General features: G+C 36.1%; 1 protein-coding gene and 1 non-coding gene across 2 annotated transcripts in view; both read left to right on the top strand.

Annotated features, from left to right (window-relative positions):
* The window catches only part of NUP155 (nucleoporin 155), a 66,628-nt gene that overhangs the window by 30,179 nt on the left and 23,188 nt on the right, over nt 1–13,261 (top strand). The window contains exons 20-25 of the mRNA XM_032851350.1: nt 683–798; nt 6,527–6,624; nt 9,479–9,609; nt 10,995–11,186; nt 12,051–12,189; nt 13,056–13,191. Coding sequence (XP_032707241.1) covers nt 683–798; nt 6,527–6,624; nt 9,479–9,609; nt 10,995–11,186; nt 12,051–12,189; nt 13,056–13,191 — 812 coding nt within the window. The remainder of the gene's footprint in view (nt 1–682; nt 799–6,526; nt 6,625–9,478; nt 9,610–10,994; nt 11,187–12,050; nt 12,190–13,055; nt 13,192–13,261) is intronic.
* LOC116864470 lies at nt 1,759–1,889 on the top strand. The gene has a single exon (XR_004382024.1). It is a non-coding gene; the product is annotated as a small nucleolar RNA SNORA30/SNORA37 family (small nucleolar RNA).

The following is a 13,261-nucleotide window of genomic DNA, read 5'->3' as shown; positions in this document are numbered from 1 at the left end:
TCACTATAAGAAGAGAACAATAAGACCTCTTCCTCTTACTGTTGTTGTGAGTGTTAAACAGAATAAATCCTAATACTTAATATTACTCAGAGCTACTATTTAGTGTTTTGCTTATATGCTCCCGAACTCCATGAACCCACTACTAATTTCCATGCATTAGTATACTTTCTCTCTCTGCCTTCGGCTCAGGTCATGATCTCAGGGTCCTGGGATCGATCCCCGTGTCAGGCTCTCTCCTCAGCGGAAAGCCTGCTTCCCCCTCTCTCTCTGCCTGCCTCTCTACTTGTGATTTCTCTCTCTGTGTGTCAAATAAATAAAATCTTTAAAAAAAAAGAAAAAAAGAAAAGTGGCTACCTGGTAGATGAATGACTAGTGACTAGAAAGGAGCATTAGGGAACTTCTTGGGTGTTGGAAATATTCTATATTGTGGATTGGGTGATGACTGTATTAAAACATAAAAAGCTATCAATTACTGTATGTCAGTTATACCTAAAACAAAGCAGAGCGGGATGGGAGGGATGTGGGTATCTAGCCCTTTATTCTGTTCACCAAGCATAAATGATTACTATTAATGAAGATAGGAAACTTAAAAATTGAAACTTGACATTCAATTATAAAGTATGTTTTTTACATATACAATTTTCAAGTGTTTTAAAGCTTTTGAAAACTTTTTTTCTTACAGATTGAAAGTAGTGTTCCCTCCCAGCTGTTGGAATCAGTGCTGCAAGAATTAAAAGGTTTGCAAGAGTTTCTAGACAGAAACTCCCAATTTGCAGGAGGACCTTTAGGAAATCCAAAGTAAGAATAAATAAGATTTATTGGCCTGTTTTTTCCTTTTTCTGAGATAGAATTCTTGTTATAAAATTCATCCTTTAAATTTTTAGTTCAGTGGTTTTTAGTATATTTATAAGTTGATGCTATTATCACCACTAATTCCAGCATATTTTCATCATGCCAAAAAGAAACCCTTTACCCATTAGCAATTACTCCGTGTTCAGGCCCCAGTAGCAATAATACCATAGAATGGCTTAAACAACAAACGTTTATTTCTCACAGTTCTGGAGGCTGGAAGTCTGAGATCAGGGTGCCAGCATGATTGGGTTCTGGTGAGGACCCTCTTCCTCATTTATAGGCAGCTGCTTTCTTTCTGTGTCCTAACATGGCAGAGAGAAAACTAAGTGACAGGCTCTCTGGTCTCTTATAAGGCTATTAATCTCATTGTGGGGGCTTCACTCTCATCAGCCGATCTAAACCTAATTACCTCCCAGAGGCCCCACTTCCTAATACCATCACTCTGGGAATTGGGACTTCAATATTGAAATACAGTGGGACACAAACAGTTCATAGCACTCCCCATTACCTGTCCCTAGCAACCACTGATTTATCTGTGTCTCTGGACCTGCCATATTCTGGATCTTTTATGTAAATGGAAATGTGGCCTTTTGTTTCTGGCTTCTTTGAGCATATTTTCAAGTTTCACGTGTTTTAATGTGTATTGGTACTTTGTTTCATTTTTCAGTTCATCAGGTGATGCTCATTTGGGTGATGTTAGCTTTTTGGTTGCTATGAAAAATGCTGATGTGAACATACCTATAGAGTTTTTGTGGGGGTACACTTAGGATAAAACAAAATTTTATTATAGAAATAATATGGGCTTTTTGTAAAGATTTCACTTTACTGACCAGAAAATTTATGATCTGAAATATAAGAGTATAAACTATATGAAACATACAAAGGTATTTATTTAAAACTGCAAATAGAACACTTTCATAGGTCCTCCCCTGACAAACCCTGGGCCAGGATTTGGTAGTTGCTGCTGAAAGAAAATCCTTGATTGCATCCTTGCCCTGTGACTGTGCCAGTTGCAGCTGTCACTCAGTGGGACAGAGAGACTGTTCTGTGACATCATATTCAACATTGTATCATTCTCCTGCTGCTTGAACCTTAGGTATTCTCCCTAAAAAAAAAAAAAATAATAATTAAGAAAAATTTTTTTAAAAACTGCAAATAGAATCTAAATAGGCACACTTTTATGAAACATTGTATACACTCATTGTATTATATACTATATGTACTGTATATATTGTATATACTCACTATGTAGTTTAGAACTTTCCAAATCAGTGGAATAAATAATTTGTATATTGGCTGCATATTTTTCCATTATTTATATGCACACATTTAATATATAACTCAACTAATAATTGTAGTGTTTCTGTTTTTTCATGTTATAAACAAGGTGCAGTGGTTACTCCTCTTTATACATGTTTGTGTACTTGTTCAGTAATCTTCAATGAATTTCTTGAGAAATAGAATTATTGGGTGTAAGGACTTTTTTTTAAAATGTTGATATGTAGGGTGCCTGGGTGGCTCAGTGGGTTAAGCCTCTGCGTTCAGCTCAGATTATGATCTCAGGGTCCTGGGATTGAGCCCCGCATCAGGCTTCTTACTCGGAAGGGAGCCTGCTTCTCTCTCTGCCTCTGCCTGCTTGTGTGCTCGCGCTCTCTCACTCTCTCTCTCTCTCTCTGACAAATAAATAAATAAATAAATAAAATCTTGGGGCGCCTGGGTGGCTCAGTGGGTTAAAGCCTCTGCCTTCGGCTCAGGTCATGATCCCAGGGTCCTGGGATCGAGCCCTGCATCAGGTTCTCTGCTCGGTGGAGAGTCTGTTTCCTCCTCTCTCTCTGCTTGCCTCTGCCTACTTGTGATTTCTGTCTGTCAAATAAATAAATAAAATCTTTAAAAAATAAATAAATAAAAATAAATAAATAAATAAAATCTTTTAAAAAGAAAAAAAAGGACTAACATTAAAAAAAAAAAAAGTTGATATGTAGTATTTAGTTGTCACCTGAGAAAGTTATACCAATTTTCTTTATTTTGAACCTTTGGAACACTCTATAAAGTATATCTTAACATATAAATTGATTTCTCCCTTCTCCTCTTCCCATGTTTGGCATTAGTTTAATGTTTGATCTTATTCTCACCATCCTGAATTTTGCCTTTTGTTGTGTGTTTTGTTTGTTTTTCTTTCCTTCCCCATCCCCTTATTTTACTGGATTGATCAGACTTCTCCCTACCCCAAACACAGATTTAGAAGTTTTATACATGATTTTCTTTCTCTAGTAGTTAGTTTTAAATTCTGAAAAATATATATCTCTGTCAGCATTAGTAATTGGACAGAGCTATTATTACTCCTTTTCCCCTACCCTCCACCAGTATCCTTCTTGGAAATTATCTGGAATTTTAGTTGTAAGGTATTTTTTCTTTTTCTTTTTTTTTTTTTTAACATTATATTCTTATGTTAATAGTTTCTTAGCAGTTTATTGAAGTTTACAGTTATAACTGAAGTCTGTTAATTTAATACCCTGCTACTTTACTAATTTCTCTTCAGTTATTACTTTTTTCATTGAGTGTTTTGGGTTTTTCAGATATATAGTGCTGTCATCTACAAATAGAGATAATTTTACCTTTTCTTTCTAGCTCTGGTTGCTTTCTCCTGTCTATATAGGCTGATATCTCCAACACAGTGTTAAATGGTAGTGGAGATACAGTGGGCATCTGGGTCCTGCTCCTGACTCCAGTGAGAAAGCTTATAGTGTTTCCCCATTAAAGATCGTGCCTACGTAGATAGTTCATCATACTAAGAAAGTATTCATCTCTTTCTGTTTTATTGAGTTTTCATATAAAGTGAGTATTGGAATTTGTCAAATGTCTGCATTTTGCAGAGATGATATTTTTTCCTTTTATTAACAGATTTTCTCATTTCAACCAACCCTTCATGCCTGCAACGTTAGTTTCACTGAGTATTTGTTAATAGCTTCTTAGGATGTAATTTATATGCCACAAGATTCACTTATTTTAAATGTTTGATTCTGCAAATCTTAGTAAATATATAGAATTGTGCAACCATCATCATAATCCATTTTGGGAACATTTTCTTCAACTCAAAGACATTTCTTTTGTCCATTGGCAGTCATTTCCACCCCTTAGCCTCAAACACTTATTAATCTATCCTATCTACAGATTGGCCTATTGTTGACATTTCATACAAATGGAATTATATAATTTGTGGTCTTTAGAATCTAGCTTTTTTTGCTTAGCATTATTTTAAGGTTCATGTTCGAGGTCCAGGTTGCAACATAAATCAGTACTTCACCCCTTTTTATTGCTTAATGGATATGGGATTGTAAGGTCATAGTCATTTTCTCTCAGATTTTCATTTACAGTTTGTTCCATTTTCTTCCTAAACTTTAATATTGCAGAAGAAAAATACATTGCCTTTTTGATTCTCGTTTCTCTGTAATGACTTGTGTTAGCTTCGAAGGTTTTTATGCTCTTTGTCTTTATTACTAAAAATTTAGCAATTTCCCCATGTCTTCAGTATGTCTTTTTTCAGTGAGTATTGAGAACTAAACTTTCTCAGTAAGCATTTAGAACTAGACTTAAGCCTTGGTGAATTTTCTTCTTTTATTTTTTTTTATTATTATACTATCTGATTGCTTCCCTTCTCTTGGGAAAATCCTATTAACTCTCCTGGATCTAGCCTCAGTTTCTTCTCTTTTCTTCCATAATTTCCTTTCTTCCATTTGTTGTGGTGGTGGTTCTCTAGATTACAGAATTCCTAGAGCTGATGATCTCGATCATTAAATAAATATATATATAATATACACATATATATATATATTTTTTTTTTTAAGATTTATTTATTTACTTTGTTGGGCAGGGACATAGGAGAGTGAGAGAGAGAGAGTGTCTTAAGCAGATTCCGCAGTGAGCATGGAGCCTGATGCTGGGCTCCATCCTACAACCCTGAGATCATGGCCTAAGCTGAAACCGAGAGTCTGGCCTTTAAGCAACTGCGCCACCAGGGGCGCCAATTATATTTTAAATAGCATCTGTTTAGGAACACCTAGGTGGCTCTCGGTTGAATGGCTGCCTTAGGCTCAGATCATGAACCTGGGGTTCTGGGATCTAGTCCTGCATCAGGCCGCCTGCTCAGCAGGGAGTCTGCTTCTCCATTCCCCTGCTTTTGTGCTCTTACTTGCTCACTCTCTCTCCCCATCAAAAGTAAATAAATAAATAAAATCTTTAAAAAAGGGGCGCCTGGGTGGCTCAGTGGGTTGAGCCGCTGCCTTCGGCTCAGGTCATGATCTCGGAGTCCTGGGATCGAGCCCTGCATCGGGCTCTCTGCTTGGCAGGGAGCCTGCTTCCTCCTCTCTCTCTGCCTGCCTCTCTGCCTGCTTGTGATCTCTCTGTCAAATAAATAAATAAAATCTTTAAAAAAAAAAAAAATCTTTAAAAAAATAAAATAGCATCTGTTCAATTTCTCTGATACATTTTTTTCCTGGCCATTATATTTTTAGTTTAAGATCTCTTTTATTTTCCATTTTTCATGAGTTAGCACTTACAATGTGAATACCAGATTTCATGAGATAGATTACCTGCTAAAACAAACAAGACTGACATTCTCCAGAGAGCTGATATATACAGCAACATGGATGACTGTCCAATATATGATGCTAGAGAAAAGAAGCCAGAATAGATTTATACTACATACTGGAAAAGGCAAAAACTGTAAAGGTAGGGGCACCTAGAGGTAGGGGCGCCAGGTTAAGCATCTGCCTTGGACTCGGATCATGGTCTCAGAGTTCTGGGATGGAGCTCCGCATTGGGCTATCTGCTCATCGGGGAGCCTGCTTCTTCCTCTCCCTCTGCCACTCCCCTGCATGTGCTTTCTACTTCCTTTCTCTGTCAAAGAAATAAGTAAAATCTAAAAAAAAAAAACAACACAAAAAAAACTTATGGGGTAAAGAAGAGATTAGTGGTGGCCAGGCTTAGGGGTGGGAAGAGGATTTGGATGCAAGAAACAGCACAAGAGATTTGAGGCATGATGGAACTGTTCTGTATCTTGATTGAGGTGGTAGTTATATGACACTATGCATCTGTCAAAACTCATAAAACTACACATGGAAAAGGTAGATTTTATTATGTAACTTGAAACCAAAATGTTGCTCATCTTTGAGGGATGCTAGAAACCAATCCATTACTTTTAAATTTGGCGGATAGAGAGAAAGAAGCAACCACTTATCTAGCCTTTCTGAATAAAAATGGACATCACGATAACCAAATAATTGAAACTTTAAGCATCCAGGAGGTTAAAATGATTCAGTTTTAAATCATCATTTATTTGTTTTGCTATTCTACTACTTCACTATCCTGTAAAGGAAAAGAATATTAAAAATGTATCCCACCTCGTTTATATTAAATATTCAGAATAGCCAAACTTAAAGAGACAAAAGTAGGCTAGCAGTTACTTAGGGTAGGGGTGGGAGAGATAGGGATTGACTGCTAATAGAGAATGGGTGAAAATGTTCTAAAATCAGATTGTGGTGATAGTTGCACAACCCTGTGAATGTATTTTGAAAAACTAAATTGTGTACTTTAAATGGTTGAATTGTATGATGTATGATTTATATCTCAGTAAAGCTGTCAAAAACACAAATACACATTCTGAAATTTGTTTCAGTACAACTGCCAAAGTGCAGCAGAGGCTGATAGGATTCATGCGTCCTGAAAATGGAAATACCCAGCAGATGCAACAGGAGCTGCAAAGGAAGTTTCATGGTAAGTTATTCCTTCTGATCAGTTGACTGTACATGAACCCCATAAAGAGTTTTATCCATCAAGTAGAAAACAGTGGATTGAATAGAAAACAGTGAACATCTCTTAAAAAGATCTGCTTTTTGATAACACAAATATTTTTTATTAAAATAACATCAGTGTAGTTAAGAAAAGTGGACTGTATGGCTTTCATGTATTTTCATAACTTTAAGCCCATTAAGTTTTTTCCTTTACAAGAAACATGATAACCTTTTTTAAAATAAGTTTTTAAATCGTGAAATAGACTACAATTTTAACCACATTCACTTGGTTGTGCAAATGTCACTACTATCCATCTCCAAAACTTTTTTCATCTTCTTAAAATACTCTGTACCGAAACGGTAACTCCCCATTTCCCACACCATCCCAGCCCCTACTACTGTCAATCATTTGTTTGTTTTTTTTGTCTCTGAATTTAACTACCTAATATACTTCATATAAGTGGAATTATACAGTGACACCCTTTGCATCTGGCTTATTTCAGCTAGCATATGTCTTCAGAGTTCATCCATGTTGTGGCATATGTCTGAATTTCCTTTCTTTTTAAGACAATATTATTCCATTGTATGTCTACAGAGGTTTCCCCCCTGCTATCTGAAAGTAGTGTTCTTATGAAACCTTTCATAAGCCAAAATGGTGGCATAAAGTTAGGAAGTAATTACCATTAAATTATATGGAAAAATTTTTGAGCATTCCCAGACCCCAAAAAATAACCTTTCTTGGGCTTTTCTATTCCGTAGGACACTTTTTTTTTTTTTTTTTTTAAGTTTATTTACCTTTTTTAGTAATGTCTATGCCCATTGTGGGGCTTGAACTCATGACCCTGATGAGATCAAGTCACATGCTCTTCCAACTGAGCCAGCCAGGTACCCAACCTTAGGACACATTTAGAGATAAAACACAGAATTCCATAGACACATTGCAAAGTTGTGGCAGCTTGATGCTGAGGTGATGTGTGTGGTTTCGGGGAAAGGGGTTTGGCAGGGTGCATGCTGCCTCTGTAAGGGCTCACTGCAGAACAAACACTGAATACTGGGTTTAGGGTATTGTATCGTGAAACCAGAAAAAAAATGCTTGGGTTTTTGAACACTTGGGTTGCTTCCACCTTAGAGTATTGTGAATAATTCTGCTATGAACGTGTTGTATAAATATAAATTTGAGTCCTTGCTTTCAGTTTTTTTATGTACCCAGAAATGGAATTGCTAGATCATATGGTAGTCAGTTTTTTAATTTTTGAAGAACTGCCATACTGTTCTCTATGCAGCATTTTACATTTCTGCTCGTAGTGCACAAGTATTTCAATTTCTTCACATCTTTACCAGTTATTTTTCTCTTTTTATAATCTCCATCCTAGTGGATACAACGTGGTATCTCATTGTAGGTTTTGATTTGCATTTTCCTAATGCTTAGTGGCACACCTTTTTATAAAGTTAAAAATGTGAATCAAATTTTTGGTTGGTTTTGGTTGTTTTTTTTTTTTTTTCTGTTATAAATAGTAACAGTCAAGGAAGGAGCAAGGTAATGGAAAACTTAAAATCATCAATTACTCCAGAAATAGTTTGGAATAATAATAAATCATTGCTTAAATTTTGCCTGCCATTTGGTTTTTTAAAAGAATTTTTGTGTTCTGTTTGATCCATTTCTGGCTGATGGATCCTTGCTAATTAAGACCCAGCCATTTACTCTTGTCCCTTCCTGCTAAATCTAGTTTTCTGTTTACTATTTCATAAACATTTTTTCATTACTGCTATTGGTACTTCAGTAAGGTCTTAAGCCTGGCAATACCAAGCATTGGTAAGGATTAAAACCAAAGGAGGGTTCAGATTGCTGGCACATGTACACTGAAACGACTACTTTAGGGAGCAGTTTGATCATAGCCTATAAAAGCTGAAAATGCGTGTATATTGAAACCCGGCAGTTTCACTTCTAAGGATACATTGTATAGCAGTCTTTATCAGACTTTTTTTCTTATGGTAAGAAATACATTTTATGTTATGACCTTCATGTTTGAAAGCATATATACATAACTGAAACAAAATTATAGGAAATAACTACCTGTTTTACACTCTTAATTTTCCTTTTTTATTTTATCTCCTTTTTCTTTTTTTTTAAGTAGGCTCCATGCCCACTGTGGGTCTTGAACTTAAAACCCTGAGATCAAGTGTGGCATGGTCTACTGACTGAGCCAGCCAGGCACTCCAATTCTCTTTCCTTTTTAAAGGGGGGGAGGTAGCTGTCATGACTGACTGAATTGATTTCATGACTTGCCCACTTATTTATTTATTTATTTATTTATTTATTTATTTTCACCAATTTATCTTAATCCAGGGTTTGAGGAACATAGTCCTAGAGAAATCTGATGGTGCTTTTCAGGAGTCCTTTCTTAAGGATGTTTATTGCATTATTGTTTTAGTAGCAAAGCATGGGAGATAACATAAATGTCCTTAAGGTGGAAAATGGACTTAATTGTGGTATACTTACATGATGGAATATCCAGTAATACATATTAGAATATTAAAGTTAATATTAAATACTTATTAAGATACAGCTGGGTGGAAAAAGTGGTGTAAATGGTTTAAAAACAGCAGTTTTTGTTTTATGTGTACACACGCAGACACATAGAACCACATATACATAATGACTGGATGAAAGGATGAATTCAACAAGTCATGATCATGGTTGGCTGTGATGAGGGGAGACCCGTGAGGATTTCAGCCTTAACTATAGTTGTTCTTATTGAAAGCAAAGTGTTGTTTTATTTAAAACAAAACAACCTATGTCATTGTATAAAACTTCATCAGTTGTGTTTTGTAATTAGAGGCTCAACTGAGTGAAAAGGTTTCACTTCAGGCAATCCAGCAGTTGGTTCGAAAATCATACCAGGCTCTGGCTTTATGGAAGCTTCTTTGTGAACATCAGTTCACTGTCATTGTAGGAGAACTTCAAAAGGTAGGATTTCTTTTCCTTTAAGATCATATTGTTAATTCTGTGCTTAGTTTGTTTTCTTTTGAGTGAGCTTTAATCTTACACTTGGGTTTGAGAGGAGACTTTCGGGGAGAAGCATTTAGGTGTTATGATGAAGTTAATACCTGCTTAATGGAAATCTTAATGGAAAATTGCACTAAAGCATGAAAACTTGAGGGATCCACTTTGTCAAAACCACAAGTTTTTACAGTATGTGAGAATTTTATTATGGTATATGAATGAAATCTTTACGAAAAGTATTTTTTTAAACAGTAGGTTGTAACCGTTATTTGGATTTCAGATCCCTTTGGGAATTTGATCAAAACTCTTTCTTCCCACCCTCAAAGAATGCATACAGATACATCCACAAAATTTTTGCCTGTAATTTCAAAGAGTCTAATGACTTAAACATTCTTACTTTTAAAAAGGTTTACCATTTGAGAAATGAATGGGTCACATTTCTCTTGCTGTCCTCATTTGAATCCTTTTTAAGTATGATGACAGTTTGCATTCACTTAAACGTTAGGCCACTGGGGGGAATGTATTCCTATTGTGAATATTTCTAAACGTATACAAAAATAGAGTAAATACTACATTATAATCTTCATATACACTTGCATTCAGCATTTTCAAGATTTTATCAACTTTCATTAATCTGTTCTCTTTTTCTTTACCAAATTACTTTAAAGATGATCCTAGATATCATGTCATTTCATTCCTGTATACTGTGTTCTCTAAGGAAAGGTGTGATGTGAATCTGTCATGCCCATTGATCGTGTTGACTCGGCTGACTGGCTAAGCGGGTGTTCCCTTTCTCCCTCACCACTCCATGTGCATCCCTTCCCAAGCTTTGTGCTCGAAGAGGATGATCTTCCTTGATAGAGGTGGACCATTCTTTGGTCAAGGGTGTACAAATAGTTGAGCGTCCCTGCTAGAACCTCCAAACGAGCTCTCAAGGTCCATTTGTAGGACCTGAGCTAAAATCAAGAGTTGGGTGCTTAACCAACTGAGCCACTCCCGGGCACCCCGTAAACCCAAGATTTTTTAATGTAGCTAAGTGATTATTCTTTCTGGTGGTGACTAAAATCAGGAAACCTGGGTCTAATTTTGGTTCTGCCTACATTTTACTTACCTCACTTATAAATTGAGAGATTTTGACTGGTCATACTGTGGGTTCTTTAGCAATTCTGTATGAGTCTATGGAAGTTTGCAAAAATGTGTTAGTCTGTATAGTTTAGCATATTTTCTCTTTTGAACTATAGAGTCTTTTCATTTTTTATTTTAAATTGCTAAAGAAATTTTGTTGTGGGTAGAAATAGGATATTTCTGTATTTTTGATAGAAAAAAAGGACTTTGTATTATACTCCTAGGAATTTCAAGAGCAGCTGAAAATCACCACCTTTAAAGATCTGGTAATCAGGGACAAGGAACTGACCGGGGCATTAATCGCTTCTCTTATCAACTGCTACATCAGAGATAATGCTGCTGTTGATGGCATTAGTTTACACTTACAGGATATCTGCCCACTTCTGTATAGCACTGATGATGCAATTTGTTCTAAGGTATGATGCTTTATCAGCTATTTCAGTGTTCCCCCCCCCATCAAAGATTTATTTATTTATTTATTTGACAGACAGAGATCACAAGTAGGGAGAGAGAGAGGAGGAAGCAGGCTCCCTGCTAAGCAGCGAGCCCGATGTGGGGCTCAATCCCAGGACCCTAGGATTATGACCCGAGCTGAAGGCATAGGCCTTAACCCACTGAGCCACCCAGGCGCCCCTATTTCAGTGTTTCTTAAAGAGGGTTTCATGGTATGAAAAGCACAATAGAACTGGAATCAGAAACCATCTTTTACTTAACATATGATGTCTCTTGGGTGGGTCTCCTAACCTCTCTCTTGGCCTCCAGAGTCTCCATCTGTATGATGAAAGGAATTGGAATACATCATTTCTTAAAATCCTTGTATATTTAAGTTTTTCATAAAGAATATAACATTTCTAGACCATATTTTTTTAAATGGTTAAACATGTATCACCTTAGAAATTAAAAATTACTAAAACTTTAAGTCTGTAATAAGAGTTGATTGGGCAATCTTTATTGATCCTTTCTTTCAGGTAAAAAATAATTTAAATCAGTATCACATGGACTGCCTGCTGACCAATAATGTATTCACTAGGCAAGAGATTTACCAGTCAAAAGCTATCTTGCTTAAAATATTTCTGAAAGGAATTAAAAGTAGCTAGGATTTTTTTTTGGTCAAAAATTTTTCTGCCTAAAATTAAGAAGAAATAAGTTTGTAGAGTTGTTTTTATTTTTTCTGATAATAAACCAGATGTTAATTGAGACACAGACCAAGACTTATGTTGATAATATTGTCTATGTGCTGGATTTTATGTCTTTTTAAGTTCTTGTCATCTCTAATCTAGGCAAATGAACTCCTCCAGCGTTCCCGACAAGTTCAGAATAAGATTGAAAAGGAAAGAATGTTAAGAGAATCCTTAAAGGAGTATCAGAAAATCAGCAATCAAGTGGACCTTTCTAATGTTTGTGCTCAGTATAGACAAGGTGAGAAACAAAATGTTCTTCACATCTTTTTCTTAACTCGGGACAAATGACAGTTTTACTACAAGCTACTGATAAAAAGCCTCTTAACATGAGCAACACTTCCCCAAGTGATAGGACTTGGGAAACTCATGCCTTATGTTTTAGTGTTTGATGGCTGGCCTCTGCAAAAACTATAATGCTCTTTTTATATCTTGAAATAGATAACTTTTAACACAGGAGTTTCAATCCTTGTCCTTGTATACTATCTATATTAGATAGCTTCCTGGATTACATTTAGTTTTTTAGATGCTTTCAATTCTTTTGACTAATTTTTAAAATAGTACTTGTCTGCTTGCTTTTAAATTACCTTTTTGTTTGTTTTTGGTTTTTTAATTTATTTATTTGACAGACAGAGATCACAACTAGGCAGAGAGGCAAGCTGAGCAGAGAGCCGGATGCAGGGCTCGATCCCAGGACCCTGGGATCATGACCTGAGCCGAAGGCAAAGGCTTTAACCCACTGAGCCACCCAGGGGCCCCTAAATTACTTTAAATCAAATCTAGCATAATGTAAAAGTAGTAACTGTTAGCACAGATATTGTTTTGAATTCTAAGATTTTTTTTTTCCCATCAAGGAATAGAAACCTTCCCTTTTGTTATTCTAACTTTGGAAAAAATTTTTTCCAACAAAGAAAATACACTTAATAGCTGCCTTTTAGGCATGTTGGTACCTTGTTCTTCGGTAGATTCACCATATTTTATGTGATAGTGTCATTAAGGTGACTAGCATACAGTAGACACCTTGATCAGTACTTTCATAAACCAGCTAAGGAAAAACACATCCGGCTTAATAAGCCTTATCTCTTTGTCCTTTTCCTTTCCCATTAGTCCGTTTTTATGAGGGTGTAGTGGAGCTCTCTCTTACTGCTGCAGAAAAAAAAGATCCTCAGGGTCTTGGACTTCATTTCTATAAACATGGAGAACCAGAAGAAGACATCGTGGGACTGCAGGCTTTCCAAGAAAGGCAAGTTTTATCACCCTGGCGGCTTGTCAACTTTTTGGATACAGGCTTTCCTTGGTGTACAGTTCGATTG

The sequence above is a fragment of the Lontra canadensis genome, unplaced genomic scaffold (genome assembly GCF_010015895.1).
Source record: "Lontra canadensis isolate GAN:19392208 unplaced genomic scaffold, GSC_riverotter_1.0 scaffold5, whole genome shotgun sequence".
Taxonomy (NCBI): domain Eukaryota; kingdom Metazoa; phylum Chordata; class Mammalia; order Carnivora; family Mustelidae; genus Lontra; species Lontra canadensis.
The sequence above is the reverse complement of the archived record's forward strand: the minus strand, read 5'-3'. Positions and strand labels throughout refer to the sequence as shown.